This window comes from Vitis vinifera, chromosome 17, assembly GCF_030704535.1.
Source record: "Vitis vinifera cultivar Pinot Noir 40024 chromosome 17, ASM3070453v1".
Lineage (NCBI taxonomy): Eukaryota > Viridiplantae > Streptophyta > Magnoliopsida > Vitales > Vitaceae > Vitis > Vitis vinifera.
In genome coordinates this window covers 15,975,116-15,993,754 of record NC_081821.1, presented here as the reverse complement: position 1 = coordinate 15,993,754, position 18,639 = coordinate 15,975,116, and the positions used below count along the sequence as shown (strand labels likewise).

Here is an 18,639-nt window from a genome sequence, read left to right as displayed (position 1 = left end):
GAAAACAAACAATCTTTCCTGTTGGTTGTTCTTGTCCAAACAGAGAGACAGTGCTTTTCCTGTTTTAGAGGACATTTTGGAAGGATCATTGTCTTTTAACACATGAGGCTAGTGAGGAGAGATTGGGCAAACTGCACTTTTTTCTAGGATTATCCGGGTGATCAGGCCAATTCAATTAATTTGAGGGACATATGAGAAGAATTGGGGAAGCCACAGCTTGAAAATCAAATACATAACTCATGGACTAAGAAAAAGATCTTGACATTCTAGTTTGGTAGTTCAAGTGGTGGAGAAAAACACAAACGAGTTCAAGGATACCAAGTTCTCTACAAGTTAAGTTTAGAGGGGCTATTCATTTCTCTTCCAAGCCAAGAAGAGAACACAAGTCAGCAAATGATCAAACATAAACCAGCAAATGATAAAATCCTACAAGAATGGGACACAAAAATACCACAGAAATAAGTTAACCCCATTTTCAATGCTTGAGAATATTACAAGATGGTGATTTAAGCTTATATATTGATTTCTAAAAGCATGTAAAAAGGAAAAAAAATAAAAATACAATCATTGCATTTCAACAAAATGACGATGTTCTTGACAGTAGTAGATTCATGCCATCAGCAAAAAGGATGTTATAGACCAAGCAATAACAGAATAAAACACTCCCTCAGCCATTCAACAAATCAACGAATAACCAAAGGATATAAAAATAATAAACAAATAAGATAAAAATAAAAAGAGAATCCCTGTAAGATTAAGAACATCATAAGCCCCTTATACGATTAAACATGCAAATCATTCAAATTCAAAGTCAAATTCCAATCCATTCGATTCAAAATTATGAACTCTGAAATTCTACAAAACAGAAACGCATAACAGAAACTAGAAGAAGTAGTTCAAGTTATAAACCCTAATCTCCGCCAGCCTTCTGGTAAACATAGGTGAGGCCGCACTTGCCACAATAGTGCCTATCAAAATGATTGGCCATGAAGGTACCCGCACCGCACTCAGAATTAGGGCACTCCTTTCTCAACCTCTGAACCTTTCCGGAATCATCAACCTTGTAGAACTGCAAAACAGCGAGCTTGACCTTCTTCTTTTTGTGCTTGATCTTCTTGGGCTTGGTGTAGGTCTTCTTCTTGCGCTTCTTGGCGCCACCACGGAGGCGAAGCACCAGGTGGAGGGTTGACTCCTTCTGGATATTGTAGTCGGCTAGGGTTCGGCCGTCCTCCAGCTGTTTGCCAGCGAAGATGAGGCGCTGCTGGTCCGGCGGGATGCCTTCCTTGTCTTGGATCTTGGCCTTGACATTATCGATCGTGTCAGATGATTCAACCTCTAGGGTTATGGTCTTCCCCGTTAGGGTCTTCACGAAAATCTGCATCTTCGCTCCTCTCCTTTTCTCTTCCCCGCAGTCGCCGCTGGAAGGGCCTCGGCGGTTTATCTTTGCGTTTATATAGTAGACAGTGCGTAGGGTTAGGGTTATAACGTGGGTCGACGCGGGTCTACGTGAGTTAATGCGGATGCGGGCTTTAGACACGTCGGATTATAAAAACGACATCGTTTTTAAAGAAATATTCTAAATTTTCGAACACCCTTTTCCTACTCTACGTTGGGATTCCTGGAGCAAAATTAGTTACAAATATAAAAACTCTCATTGAGTTAAAAAATAAAACTTTTAAAACTTCAAAAATTAATCTAAATAGAGACTAAGTTAAGAACATGTTTTAATGAAAATAAATCTTATATTTTTTGCTTTAAATAGTTTTCTTAAAATTTTAAAATTTTCCAAACATATATATAACCCATAATTTGTTGAAAAAGACTTGGCTTCACATTCTATAATTTGAATGCCTAAATTTTTAAATGGTTTTTTTCTTTTTTTTTTTTTTGTTTTTCAAAAATGAAAGATTAATTTAGAAACATCTAGGAATTGAAAATGTAACATTAAAATATTTTTTATTTTTTATTTTTTTTAAAAGGTCACCAATGTGGGGAGAACATGAGGCAGTCAAGCCCATGACACAAGTAACAAATAAATAAAAATTGGATGATTTATGGTATAAGTGATATTAATATATTTTCTAATTTTAAAATTACAATAAATCATGATATCATTTTAATTAATTTACAATATTTCCCCAATATTTACAAGTGTAGTAGGGCATAAACATGTTCTTTAAAACTTATTTATTAGACTAATTATTTGAAGTATGCCTAAATTTAAAATATTATTTTATATATATATATTTGAAAGTAAATATTATATACTTTATAAATATTTGTGTTCATTTATTAGACTAGATTATTATAAATGAATATATTTTCATATTAAAATAATTTAGTTGGTTAATTATAAATATATAGAATATTTTATTCAAATGTTTTAAAATAAAAAATTAGAAAATAATAAGCAAATGCAATATAACATTGAGTTATACAAAATATAATATAATAATATAATAATATATAACAATCTAACATAGGTTATTATTATTATTACTACATAATATCACATTATATATTATTATAAAAGAAACAATATTATCCATTATAATAATACATCTTATAACATTATATATAAATTATACAAAATTTTAGTTATATTTTCTTATGACCTAAGGAGAAGATGCAAAATTGAGAGAACAAATTATTCTTATTGAGATTATTTTTCCTTGTCTTTCCCATTACACTCCTTATTTTATATAAGCTACTAAATAGAAATAGGAACTAAATAAAGTAGAAACTAAATAAAATAAAAACTAATCCTAGGGATCCTTTATTCCCTGAATAAAATAGAAACTAATTAGGGATAAAAACTAAATAAAATTGAAACTAATCCTAAGGATCTTTTATTCTCCAAACTAAACATAAACTAATTAGGAATAGAAACCAAAGATTGAGGGATCCTAGGGATCCTTTATTTGGGTTGTAACATTCCCTCTCCCATAAAAAAAAGCCTTGTCCTCAAGGCTCAAATTGTGGAAACTTTTTTGAATCTTGTAAGCATCTTCCCATGTTCCACCTTTTGGAAATGAGTTGGGCAATTGCTTTATTGTTCCTTTTCAACTTTATTTTCCTCATCCCATTGTATAGAGAAATTTTGAATTGTAGATGCTTGAGACATATGCATTGAATCCTTTTGAATCTAATCTGTTGAAACTAACTTTTTGCGACCTATAGTCACACCTCTCAATATGAATTTCCTTCCATCAACAATAAATTCCATTCTCAAATTCTTGAGATCCAACAATATGGGTCCCAATTCAACTATCCATTGAATTCCCAATACCACATCGCATCCACCCAAAGGTATGAGCCTCAAATCTGCCTGAAATTCCTTATGAGGTAGCTCCAAATGGACCACCAACAACAAGAGCAAAACATTATGATAGAGTTCAATTTGATGATGTGCATGGTACAATAGAAATGGTTCCAGCTACATAGGAGGATTGTAAAAATGACCCAGAATCATTTCAAAGATTACTTAAAGATGCAAAAAAAACCTTTATATCCTGGATGTAGAAACTTTGCAAAGTTGTATGCATTGATTAAATTGTATAACCTGAAAGTATGCTGTTGATTTTCATGCAACGAATTTTGGTGAAAAATTAGAGAAAAGTGAAAATAAAACACACAGATTTAACGTAGTTCGGCAGATTACCTATGTCCACGAGAACGGGGAAGAAGACTTTCACTATATGTCAAATTAGGGTTACATAACCCTCATGTAATGAAATTCCAAAATATCCTTGAACCGTACCGCAAGGTGGCATTGCCCCCCACCCCTAACCTATCGTTCAACCTTAATAATAAAAATACAAGTTTGAATGGCAAATGTCATTGTTCCACTCCGACATTTGCCATTTTTTCTCCATATATGTCTTTCCCTTAATATGAGTCATATACTACAACAAATCTCCACCTTGGCAAATATTCACCCCCTTAGGAAGTGAGAAACATAGCTTGTAACTACACCTGGGACAATAGGTTAGGGCATCTACTATCTAACATCTGGAGACATTAATCAAGTTCAAGCAATGCTTGAACTTTTCTATGGTAATGGGCTTTGTCAACATGTTTCCTGCATTTTCAGAGGTGTGAACCTTCTAAAGTAACAATTCACCAGAAGAAACCAATTCCCTGATCTTGTGAAACCTCACATCTATGTGTTTGGTCCTTGCATGATACACCTGGTTCTTTGCCAAATAAATGGCACTCTGATTGTCACAATATAATTGAACTTTGCCTTGTTGAATACCCAACTCCTTAACCAAACCTGTAAGCCACAATGATTCCTTTGTAGCCTCAACTATTGCTATATATTTTGACTTAGTAGTAGATAGTGCAACTAAAGACTGTATCATAGACTTCCAACAAATAGGTCCCCCACCAAGGGTGAATACATAACCTGTGGTAGACCTTCTGCCATCCAAGTCTCATTCATAGTCTGCATCAACATACCCCTTAACTAGAAGATCACTCTGTTGTTTGCTAAACATGATGTCGTAGTCTGTAGTACCCCTTAAGTGTTGAAAATCCACTTGACTGCATCCAAATGCAATCTTCCTAGATTTGATAGAAACTTACTCACCACACTAATAGCATGTGCCAAATTTGGTCTTGTACAAACCATAGCATACATCAAGCATCCTACTGCAGTTGCATATGGAACCTTTGACATGTTTTTCAATTCATCATCTATCTTTGGACACTGATTAGTTGACAATATAAAATGATTCGTCAAAGATGTACTTACTAGTTTTGCATTATCCATGTTGAACATTTCCAACACTCTCTTAACATAGCTATGCTGAGATAACCATAATCCCCTGAAGCTCTATCCATGTGAATCTCCATCCCAAGAATCTTCTTGGCCACACCTAAATCCTTCATGTCAAATGCCTTGCTCAACAAAGACTTCAACTTATTGTCCTCAATCATACTCTTTGCAGCAATTAACATGTCATCCACATAGAGTAATAAAAAAAAAAAATGAATCATCATCTAGGCTCTTTACATAAACACAACAATCATACTCGCATCTTTTGTAGCCAATCATGATCATGTAAGAGTCAAATCGCTTGTACCATTGCCTTGGGGATTACTTTAACCCATAAAGTGATTTCCTCAATTTAGATACCAAGTGCTCTGATCCATGTAGACCAACTCCTCCAAATCACCATGAAGAAAAGTTGTCTTTACATCCATTTGCTCCAACTGCATGTCAAAATGTGCTACCAAACCCAACACTATCCTGATGGAAGTGTGTGTGACCATGGGGGAAAAAAATCTCATCATAGTCAACCCCTTTCCTCTGTGAGTAACCCTTTGCTACTAAATGAGCTTTGAACTTTTCACCATCTTTTTCTAAAACTGCTTCTTTCTTCTTGTACACCCATTTACATCCTATTGTTTTCTTCTCCTCTGGAAGCTCCACCAACTCCCATGTCTGGTTCTTATGCAAAGATTGAATCTCCTCCACCATAGCACCCATCCATCTACTTTTCTCTTGACTGTGTACTGCCTCTTGAAAGGTAGTACGATCCCCACTACTAGTAATTAGTGCATAAGAAACCAAATCTTCAAAACCATACCTGGTAGGTGGCTTGACAGTGCATCTGTGTCTGTCTGTGGCTATATTGTGATGTTGTTGATCTTCTAAACTGGACCTCCCTGCATTCTAAGCACAATCCTTTATATCATGGGTCTTTAATTCCACCCGTATCAACTGCTCATTTCTACTGCAATTCTCTAGCTCATGTTTCTCTTCTTTTGGAATACACTATAACATGGCTTTCTCATCAAAAACCACATTTCTACTAATCACCACCTTATTTGTCTTTGGATCCTAGAGCTTGAAGTCTTTCACTCCTTTCTGATACCCTAGAAAAATACACTATCTAGACTTCGCATCAAGCTTCGATCTCTCCTCATTAGGAATGTGTACATAGGTTAGGCACCCAAATACTCTCAAATCAAAGTAGTCTATCGGACTGCCTGTCCATACCTCCTCTGCTACTTTCCCATCTAATGTTGCCCTTGGTGACCTGTTGATCAAGTAACATGCTATGTTCACTGCTTCTGCTCGGAATTTATTTTCAAGCCCTGCATTCAATCTAAGACACTAAGCTCTTTCAGCTATTGTTCTATTCATCATTTTTGCTACACCATTTTGTTATGGTGTCTTACGTACTGTGAAGTGTCTCTTAATCCCATGTTGCTCATACAATTCCGTGAACTTTGAATCTATATACTTAGTACCATTATCGGACCTGAGGCATTTTATCTTTCTCTCTGTCTGGTTTTCTACTTCAGTTTTCCACAACTTAAACTTGGCAAACGTATCTAACTTGTGTCGCATGAAGTACACCCAAACCTTTCGTGAGTAATCATCAATAAAACTCACAAAATACATATTTCCTCCCAATGATACTACCCTCACTAGCCCCCAAACATCTGTATGGACATAGTCAAGAAACCCCTTTGTTTTATGTGTGGTTGTCTTGAACTACACTTTATTCTGTTTTCCAAAAACACAATACTTACATAAATCAAGTTTACATGTTTCAATTCCCTTTAACAAATTTCTCTTATGAAGCTCCATCATCCCACTCTCACCTATATGCCCTAACTACATATGCCAAGACTGTACTAGCTGACTCAGACTCTACGGTTGCAACTCCACCTACAATTGTGGTACCTAACAATTTATAAATATTTCTTGCTAGCTTCTGCCCTTTCATCACCGTCATAATACCTTTATTCACCTTCATTATTCCACTTGTAGACTTGTAACTAAACTTGTTATAGTCTAAAGTCCCCAAAGAAATCAGATTCTTCCTTAAATCAGGTACATGTCTAACATCACACAACGTTCTAACAACACCATCAAACATTTTAATTTTGATATTCCCTATTCTAGTAACTTTACATGAAACATTATTATTCATCAGAACATAACCATAATTTACTGACCTGCATGTGTTAAACCAATATTTTATTGGGTGTCATATGATAAGAGCATGTTGAATCCAAAATCTAAGAATTTGTAAGATGATTTGAACTAGATGAAATCGACAACATATCACCATCACCACTCTCTGAGTCTTCTTCTGCCACTACATTCGTAGACTTTAATGAACCCTCTTTATTTTTCGATATCGAGCCCCATTTCTTTTTTTCTAGACAATCTCGTTTCATGTGCCCCTTTTTTCCACACTTATAACATTGTATGTCCTTTCTCTTCTTGGATTTAGATCAAGATTTATTGTCACTCAATTCGCTTCAGAACTTGTTTCTCCCACGTTCCTGATTACTCTTTGCCACAAGCCCTTCACCCTGAGAACTCTCATCATTGGCTTTCTTCCTCTGATTGAAACCTAAAAGAGCACTCGTGATCTCCTCCAAATCAAGGGTCTCTTTCCCTCACATTAGAATTGTAACCAGATTTTCATACGTAGAAGAAGCAGGTAGGGAATTTAGTAACATTAATGCCTTGTCTTCGTCTTCAAACTTCACATCAATTTGCTTCAAATCACTAATGATATGATTTAACACATTTATATATTGGCTTAGATTTGAGCCCTCTACCATCTTAAGACCATATAGTTTTTGCTTAAGATACAACTTGTTCCTCAACAACTTCGACATATATCGACTTTCCAATTTCAACCAATTTGTCGTCGGTGATTCCTCATCCATGACATGGTACATCACGTCATCATCCAAATAAAGCCTGATAGTTTTCGCAACCTTTGCTTCCAAATCTTTCCAATCCATGTCGTTCATTCCTTCTGGTTGTTTTCTGTATAATGCCTTCACCATACCTTGCTGCACTAACAGATCTTTAACCCTCCTCTGCCATAGACCAAAATTCTTAGATCCATCGAACTTGACTATGTCGAACTTTGTAGAAGAAATCCTAGACATCAAACTTGGCTCTCTGATACCAATTGTTGATTTTCATGCAACAATTCCTGGTGAAAAATTAGAGAAAAAAACGAAAAGAAAACACAAATTTAACGTGGTTCGACAGATTGCCTAAGTCCACGGGAACAAGGAAGAAGACTTTCACTATATGTCAAATTAGGGTTACATAAAAGGGTATTTATACTAACCCTCATGTAATGAAATTCCAAAAATACCCCTGAACCGTACTACTGGAGGGCATTGCCCCCCGCACCCCCAACCTATCGTTCGCCCTTAATAATAAAAATACAAGCTTGAATGGCAAATATTGTTGTTCCCACTTCACTCCACTCTGGAATTTGCCCATTTTTCTCCATATATGTCTTTCCCTCAATATGAGCCACATACTACAACATGAGTGGTCTAATAAAAACTTTTTAGAGCTTTTAGAAATGCTTGGAAATATATTGTTTGTAAACAATGAGTTGCCTTTGTCTATGTATGAAGCAAAAAAAAGCATTAAATACATTGGGAATAGAATATGAGAAACATGCATGTCCTTGTGATAGTATACTTTGTAGGAATGAGTTGAAAGATGCATCCTCATGTCCTACTTGTAGAACTTCAAGGTAGAAGACAAATAGGACAGGAACTAAAAAGAGGAAAGGAGTTCTTGTAAAAGTAATGTGGTATTTCCCTCTAGTTCCAAGATTTAGAAGAATGTTTCAATAATAAAAAATCGCAAAAGAGCTCATATGGCATGCCGAAGAAAGAGATTTTGATGGGAAAATGTGTCATTAGACTCACCATCATGAAAGCTGGTTGACCATAGATGGCCTGAGTTTTCCTCAGAACCTAGAAACCTAAGACTTGCCATTTCAGCAGATGGGATAATTCCTCATAGTTCATTAAGTAGCAAACATGGTTGTTGACATGTTCTCATGATAATTTATGACCTTCCTCCATGGTTGTACATGAAGAGAAAATTTATGATGTTATTTTTGTTAATTTCAGGTCCACAACAACCTGTTAATGACATTGACATCTATTTAGCACCGTTGATAAAAACTCTTAAAACATTGTGGGAGGTCGGAGTCCAAGCTTACGATGCACATCAACAAGAGTTCTTTACATTAAGAGTTATTCTATTGAGGACAATCAATGATTTCCCTACATATGGAAACTTGTTCGGGTGCATAGTCAAAGGATATTTTGGTTGTCCAATATACGGGTAAGAAACATATTCTCTTAGATTGAAACATGGAAAAAAGAACTTATATGCAAGACATAGACGACTTTTTCCATGCAACCATCCATTTAGGAAACAAAAGAAAGCATTCAATGGTGAACAAGAGTTTAGGCCATCTCCACAAATATTAAGCGGAGAGGATATTCTTAGAAAAATTAATGTCATTTGTAATTCATGGGGAAAAAAAAAAGTTAATCGTGGTAAATCCAAAGTTAGCAATGCAAATTGTTGGAAAAAGAAGTACATATTTTTTTATCTTGAGTATTGGAAATATCTTCATGTTCGTCATAATGTGGATGTAATGCATATTGAGAAAAATGTTTGTGAAAGCATCATTGGTACCTTACTCAACAGTTTAGGTAAGACAAAGGATGGACTTAATTGTCACTTAGATCTTGTAGACATGGGTTTAAGGAGTGAATTGGCACCAATGTTTGAATCAAAGAGAACATATCTCCCTCCTACATGTTATACACTTTCCAAAATGGAAAAAAAAAGGTATTTTGCCAAACTCGTTCACAATTGAAGGTCCTTCATGGATACTGAGAAAATAAAGGCTAATCTTAATAGGGAAAACACCCAAGAGGGGGAGGGGGGTGAATTGGGTTTTAAATTATTTTTTTCAAAAACAATAAATTCAAGCAAAAGAAGGACAAATATAAAGATATAAGATTAGAGAGAGCAAACTTAGATTTCATAGTGGTTTTGACACCCTTTACCTACATCCATTCTCCTCAAGCTCTTAATCAAGTGAGGGTTTCACTATACTTGAAGCTTTAACCAAGCTTCTAACACCTTTACACTTGGATTCCAACTCTAATGGGCTCTTACATAATTTCTTCAAGTCTCTACACACTTGAAGCTTCTAACACTCAAATAATAAATTTAAATCTCTCAACCTAGCTCAACATGAGCTCAAATACAACTCAAATGCTAGGGTGAATAACAAGGGTGCACTAAGGAATATGCAAATGGAGGTTTAAAACACCAAGGAAAGAATGAAGGCTTTTAAGGAAAGAACAAATAGGTAAACAAATAAATGCAGGTGTTCTTATGCTCATAAATGAAGTGGAGCTCTCAATTTATAGATTTCTAGCCTTAGGAGCCAAAATGCCAAAAAACAGTCTAAATCGGTCGAGCTAGGGTCGACCGATTGACTAGTCGTTGGGCAATAAATGCATGCTAGGTGATCGTTAGGCCTCAACTAGACCTCAGCCAAGAAGGTATAGCCATCGACCTAGAATGCAAGGCCAATGGAATAGAGAGAATATTTCTTGCATCTCTCAACTGGACCTCGACCGGTACACTAACCAGTTGAGTCGGTTGACTAGTGCCTCAATTGGTTCACTAGTTTTGTCATGAAAACCTATCATTTTCTATTTTTTTTCACTTCTAACACTTAGGCAAGGTCTTTAGGTCAATGTGTTTGCCAATTTTGAAATGATTTGCCTCAGGTTCATTTGATAAAACTTGAGTTTTAATGGAAATGTAACTTTAATGCATAAACCGAGTTTTTAAAGATGCATGAAAAGATATGAAAGTCCTAAGTGCACCCATGCATTCATCTTACATATGTTTCTTATGATTAAAGGGTCTTCCATTTGTCTTGATCTTGCATCCATTGGGTTCTTTGATGAATTTCTCGGATATCTTTTTGAATTTCCAAACTAAAACCTAAAATTCTTTATAATTCAAACCAATTAACAACTTAACCATGGTTTTTTTATTATCAAAACATGATTAGAAGCTTGGGCTAATAGATACTGCTCTAACCTTCAAAACCTTGTATCAATGGAAGACTTGAAGCTTTATGGCTTGAAATCCCATGACTACCATACATTAATGCAACAATTATTGTCAGTTTCATTATGATCTATTTTGCCAAAGCATGTGAGGAATTCCATTTGTAGATTGAGTTCCTTTTTTAATGTTCTCTATTGTAAAGTGGTTGATGTTTCTACATTAGATGAATTACAAAATGAGGTTGTGGTGACATTGTGCTTATTTGAAAAGTATTTTCCACCTTCATTCTTCGATATCATGGTGCATCTTACTGTGCATCTTGTAAGAGAGGTGAGACTTTGTGGACCAATCTACCTTAGGTGAATGTACCCATTTGAAAGGTTCATGAAAGTGCTAAAAGGCTATGTATGAGACTGTAATCAGCCCGAAGGTTGCATCGTTAAATGCTATATTGCAGAGGAAGATATCAAGTTTTGTACAGAGTACTTATCAAATGAAGATGCAATTGGGATTCCTAGTACTTCAAACATTGACCAAAAAGTTGGGCCACCTATGTTTGGAGGTCACACCTTGAAGGTTGATTCCAAGTTATGGTTACAAGCACATCATTATGTGTTGGAGAATACAACAATCATCCAAACTTATGTCGAGTAAGTGGGACACACTTTTGTTTATTTATTTATTTATCATACTTATAATAAACATAGGATACTAACTATAAAATTATGGTACATGACTTCATAGAGATCACATGAAATGGTTGAAAATGAAATATCCATGTCAAGCTAAAAGACAAAATTGGCTACAGGATGAGCATATGCGTACTTTTACTTATTGGTTGCAACAAAATGTACTAAAGTGGTAGTAAATTTTATTGTATTCTTTGCACTCATGGTTAACTATGTTAATAATAACTATAACTTATCTATACAGGTTGAAGTTGCCATTGGTAATAAAGAACTTGTATCTAAAACCCTTTAATGGATAGCTCATGGTCCTAGCCACTATGTGTTTAAGTATCATAGCTATGTCATTAATGGGTGTCACTACCATACCAAGGACTGTGATGATTTTCGAGCTACCCAAAATAGTGGAGTCAACATTGTAGCTACAACAATGCAAATTTCTAGTGTCGAGGATAAAAATCCAGTATTTGATGAGCTTTGTTTCTATGAGGTTATTACTAAGATTTGAGACCTTGATTATACCATGTTTAGGATTCCAGTCTTCAAGTGTGATTGGATTGATAGTAAGAATGGAATCAAAGTTGATGATCTTAGGTTTACCTTAGTTGACTTCAACAAAATAGCTCATAAATCAAATCCTTTCATTTTAGCCTCCTAGGTTAAGCAAGTTTTCTATGTATAAGATGAACTTGATCCAAGATGGTCGGTTGTTTTATCAACTCCTCAACAAGGCTTCTTGGAAAGGGACGATGGTGATGATCTCATGGGTAACTCTACTGAACACTATCCAATCATTTTTTTTCCCACAAGTTGAATCATTTGATGTTATGGATGACTCTGATGCAATTTGTATACGAGGCAACTATGAGAGGATTTGGGTTGAGAACAAATCTTATATGTAACTAAATTGAAGCCTTGTTATAATGATGTGATCAAATTTTTATTTTGTTTCAAAATGCATTTTAGTTTTTATTACAACTTGTACTTGTCTAAGTACTTGTTGTTCATTTCTGGTGTGGTGAATTGATATGCTACTATGGTTTTCTATAAGGTAAACCTTATGCTTATTACTTCATTTGTCTCTACTATTAGATGATTGTTATGGTTTCAATTTTAGTTAATGTTAGATTGACTTCAGAAAAACATTGACAGATCTATTTTCAATATTGTGTTCGATACATATCAATTCATTAGGCAATGCCTTATGCAATTGAAGTTTTCATACTTAAAATTTTGGTTAGATATTTCATAAAAAAAAATTGTTTGGATTTATAGATATTTTATTAATTTACTTTTAAAGTTTATAATTATCTTTATTACAAGTATGGATCAAGAGCAATGAGAAAAAACACTTACAAAAAGGAGGTATAGAGAGATAACTAGAAAGTCCATGATTATCAAGAACTGAAGTAAAAGGGTAAAGCTTGTGATGACATACAATCCTAATGGTATTTATGTTGGACAAACTTCTATGCATCTAACCATTTTTTTAGGTGTATTGACATGTATTATGGTGCCAATTAGATATAACAGTTGGAGATATGTACCTATACAATTGAAGGATAGCCTATGGGACACCATTGAGGTAAAATAGTTTTTTCAATGTATAACTTTTTTCCAATTCTGTTTACGAAACATTTTTAATTACTAATAACTATGTTAATGATTTATAGGCTTCTTTTACATTAGATAGTAAAAGTAGGAGGAATTGTATGCTAACGATGGACAAATGTTTTCAATCATTCAAGAACATGTTGACTATCAAGTATGTTATTCCTTTCAAAGACCAACTAAATGTCCTTAAGAAACCACCAATTGAATATAATTTTATTAAAGATGAAGATTGGACTATGTTTGTGAAGGAAAGATCGTCTAAAAAATTTCAGGTCAACTTAAACTCATCTGCATGACTTATGCTCATATTCACATTTACTAAATATGAAATAAAATTTGTAGGATTTTAGAGAAGTTTGAAAAGAAAGAAAGAAGAAGCATATTTACAATCATCATCTTAGTATGAAAGAATATGATGGTCTTGAGGATGAGAAGGTAGGTTAATGATAGTTTCTTGTTTTCTTTTCTTTTATGCATAAATTGATTAAAGACTCATTATAGTATATTCTAATATCTTAATAGATAACAACAACTGGCTATACAAAAATCATTGATAGAAGCATATTATCGAAGAAAACAATGGAGAAAAAAGATGACACTTATGATGAAGTTGTCATACCAGTGGTGGAGTAGATTGTAAGTATATATTTTTTGACATATATTTCATTTATTTTTACCTTATTTATATTAACCAATATGACATTGAAGTTAATAACATTATTGTGTTTTAGGACAAGATGTTGAAAGAGTCATGAGAGAGTGGTTGGATTTTTAGAGGCAATAATGATATACTTACAGAAGCATTGGGCACTCCTAAATACAGTGGTCGAGCGACCACGGGCTAAAGGCAAATCCGAGCCAATATTTCCATTCCATGGTGGATCGTGATATTTGGGAATTTGTGAAAGAATCTCAAGACTGACAATCTAAGTTTGAGGCAAACATTTTAGCCTAACTTTCTCAAATGATGCCTAGCACGCCTTAATATGATGCTAGCAACTTTAACATTAAGCAAAAACAAATTGTCCCGCCTCAAGTTGTTGAGCAATTAAAACATCAAGTTGATGACCAACAAGGTATGTTGTGATTAATATTATGTTATATAATTCCTATGTAATAACACATAAAGTTAGAAATTTCATTTCATTCATCTAGTTGAAACTATTCAAATGCCAACTCATTGAGGGATATTTCCATCCTTTAAGAATGAAACTTATAGAGTTTAAATTTAGCTTTTAATTGTCTAGGTTTGTCCCACCTACATGATGAATGAGCTATGGAAAAAACTTTTCTTATGGAACATGGCACTAGTTTTTCACATTTAGAAATGCCAATTGGCAATAGGGGCAAAGGATAATGTAGTTGCAGCTGGTATAATTATACTTGAATGTGGTGTTAACTTCTTAGTTGTTGTGTATGTTTCTTATGAGCCAAATGCACCACTTCCCATGCCCATTCCTAACCAAATTACAACTATTGGAGAGGTTCTTGGGTATCAAGTTTTGTGGCCTACCCAAATGGTCAGTCTTACTACTCATCTCATCCAGGTATGCGTTTTTTTTTTTTCAATTTTCATTAATAGTTTCTTGGTAATAATCATAACTTATTTTTATCAAGAACAATAATTATATATGAAGTCATACATTTCGTTTTATAGGATTAAAAAAAATTTAAGAAACAAGGGAATAAAGAAACAACATTAAGTTCTAAGGATAAGAACCTTGTAGATATCAAGAACATTGTTGCATTGGTTAGACTACTACTCAAGGAAGGGAAGGTAGATGCAGTAAACATCACAAAGGATGTTTTTGGAGAGCCTTTTAAGAGCTTCCTCATGAATGATGATATGGATATCATAATTTCATCAACAGAGATGTCATCTAACTGTCTTATGTTCTATATATGGTGAGGGAACATTTATTTTGTTTTTTTCTTATATTTTAGTTGTCTCATTATAGTTTAATTTTTCATTATAATCATTTAGGAGAGTTGAAATGTTAATTACATTAAATTATTAACTTCTTTTTAATGGTATGTGAAATTAAATTAGGCACTTGCATAAAAATATGGTTGATGCTAAGATGGTAGGATGATTTGCTTTTGTAAATCTAGCTTTGGTTTCTAAAGCTAGAATGAGGGAAGCAAGCAAGGAAAATAGGTCAAGGGTTATTGCTAATTGATTGATGCATGCAAATCTATTGTACATAAGTAATATGTATGTAAACTTATCAAATGACAATTAATATATAACTGGATTTATGTAAAATTTTGTAGCTATCATTAGGTTTTGGTGGCATTGGACATAAGGACTATGATTGCATATTACCTTGACTCATTGAAAGATCAACCTTCTGATGATCTTAAGGAGATTGTTAATATGTAAGTTTTTCTCTCACTCCTAGAGCATGAAGCATAATTGGTAACAAATATTATTTTCTTCATGTTGGGCCCTTAGAATTCACATACCACAAAAACATAAATCATCAAAGAGGGAGCCTACTTGGGTTGTAGTAGGGGTGAGTAACCCATATAAATTAAGGAATACATTTTTAATACAATTTCTTAATTTTTAATCAAGTACAAGATGTCCTACAACTAACTATAAAATTGGTGTATTCTACAATGATTTATTTCATGTATATAGTGTCTGATGCAACCAGATAGTGTTGAATGTGGATACAATGTGATGAAATATACGAGAGATATTATTGTTGATCAAATATGTCTTACATCAAAGGTATATGCTAGTTTATTCATTTCCATTATATCAAATTTTACCTTATTTTTCAATGTAATTGATCAAATTGTTTACATTGCTCCTTAATAGTTTCACGAAAAAAAAAATCGTATAGCAAAGTTAAGTTGAACGAAGTACAATTTGAATGGGTGATGTCAGTCACTCAATTGATACTTTCTTCTATTTAAAGGCTTTGAAGACACCTTTTTGCATGGAAGTAGATCACCATTTTGGCCTATCCTACTATCACTTTTGATGAGATTAATATTTTATTTCTTTCTCTTTTGAACCAAACTATGTTGAAAGTAAATTGTTTGATGGAATCACAAGCAAATTGATAGCATTTTCCTTCTATTGTCATGATATTTCTCCAATTTCCCATAACTAAACTAAGTTGTTAATTGCATGCATGACTCACAGACATCCAAAGGGAAACTCTTAGAAGATAAAAGTTGGAAGCATTTCCAAGTTTCCAATAGTTTATGACCTATTGCCACAACAAAGGTGTTTTCCATAGGGATACCAAGTTTATTATTTCTTGCTTCCTATTAAAGATCTTCTAAAAGGGGATATACACTTGGAATTTTTTTGTTCTCATGTGATCATTTGTTTTCATTCTCAACTAAATAATGTTTTTGTTAGTTCAAAAGGAAACATGAAGATTTCCAATTTTGGCCTTGGTATTTTACCACAACATTGTAAATTACATCGCCACCCTCATAAAACATGAAGATTTCTTCATAAAATAATTTTTTTGTTTCATTGCTTAACTTATTTATTTTTCAATGAATCTTAAACTACAATATGATGAATTACTATATATACAACTAGTGGGAGTTCAAATTACATTGTTTAACTTCTAATTAAGTTTTTTCAAGTGTCGAAAATGTGGTTTATAGTCTAATTTTCATTTTGTTAAAATTAACGATTCTATTTTTATCTCTTCAACCAGTTTGTAGACTAGGAAATTGGTTGAGTATAGCTCTAGAAGCTGCCAAGTGTTGAAGTATCTCTATGAACATAATCCCCTAATGATTTGTAGAAATTTCAAGAGAACAACATACTCTTCGAGGTATGGTCTCTACTAATAAATTACCATTATATTTTTTTCATTCAGGAAATTTATCTTGATAATGAAGTTTTTATTATTTGACATTCTTAACTTGATTAAAGCTCAATAAGGAACATCAATACAATTTCATGGATTAAACATTTTCAGTTATAATTACAAACAGGAGATATATCGTATAATTATTTTCATAAAAACTTTTGAGTTTAAAATGCTAATACAATCAAACTTTTCAACAAAACTTTCTCATATCCATTTCAAAAAAAAAATTCTCATCAAAATCAAATCAATTACATTCAAAATATCTTTACTTTGGTTATCGAATAACAAATGGTGCCCAATTAGGTGGGACTTCACAAATGAGTAGCTAGTTTCAAATTTGTTCAATTTAAGGTGAACAAAGCCAAAGGTCAACAATTATAACCCGTTGACTAGGGCCATATAATATCAACAATTATAACCCGTTAATTAGGACCATAGAAATGTCAACAATTATAACCCATTGACTAGGGTCATAAAAACCAGAGTTAAACACTTCATTTTATTAATTCAAACTTACAAAACAAAATATCATATCTCCACAATTTTCATTTTTCATCAATAAAGAAAATGCTCAAACATATTTTTCATGCAAAACATATATTTGATCCATGCATAAAAATAAAAATAATATTTTTACACATTTCAAACTATAATATAAAAAGAAAATTATTTCCTTTTACAAAATCTGCATTAATTTCCCTTACCTCAAAGAAGCACTAAAAAACCTTGAAGAATTTAGCTTGAAGAATTTACTCCTCACCTAACATAATATCATACACAACTATTATTGTTGATTATTTATCTAATAATATAAATTTGACAATCTTAAAAATATTTTATTTAGTATTAGGAATCCTAATTAATTTCTCATGTTAATATTATTACCGTCCAATATTATTTTCAACTTCCTAAACAATAATAATTTAATTAATGAGTTTTCAAATTTTTATATAAAATTAGGTTCATTTCAAAATCTATTTTCAATAATTTATTTCTCTTTTCTAATTTATCTAAATTGAATCTTTAAAAAAAAAATATATTTATTTACATTAAACTATTATTACTATTATTTTATTTATTAACTTAAAACTAAATATTATTATTACTTTATTAAGTTTCAATTCCATTACCCTCTTATTTTCAATACACACAAAACCCTAAAATTAAAAATTGTGAAGTCATGTTTCTTCCCATTATTGTTATTATAATCATATATTTACAAATACGTTTTTTCACATACCTAAATCTCTTCCATGGCAACACACGTCCTCCATTTTTTTTTAATCCCACGACACTCTACGGCCACCTCCACGCCTCTCATCATATTTATTCGAGGTTTTTTTTTTTTTTTACATAGTACATATATCTATACGTTTTTTTTTTTTTTTTTTTTTTTTTTTTTACAACCAAAATATAATATATATATATATATATATATATATATATATATATATATATATATATATATATATATATATATATATATATATTAATTCGAATATTCTAAACTGTAATTTATTTTTTCTATTAATTCGAATATTTGAAACTTTCCAATATTTATTAATAACTCTATTCATATTCATAAAATAAA

The 18,639-nt window shown here is 32.8% G+C and overlaps 1 protein-coding gene across 1 annotated transcript; it reads right to left on the bottom strand.

Moving 5' to 3' along the window:
* Positions 1-749: 749 nt before the first annotated feature.
* On the bottom strand, positions 750-1,478 carry LOC100259511 (ubiquitin-40S ribosomal protein S27a-like). The gene has a single exon (XM_003634272.4). It carries the CDS (start codon positions 1,379-1,381, stop codon positions 911-913), a length of 471 nt encoding a protein of 156 aa, XP_003634320.1. The 5' UTR covers positions 1,382-1,478; the 3' UTR covers positions 750-910.
* Positions 1,479-18,639: the final 17,161 nt, after the last annotated feature.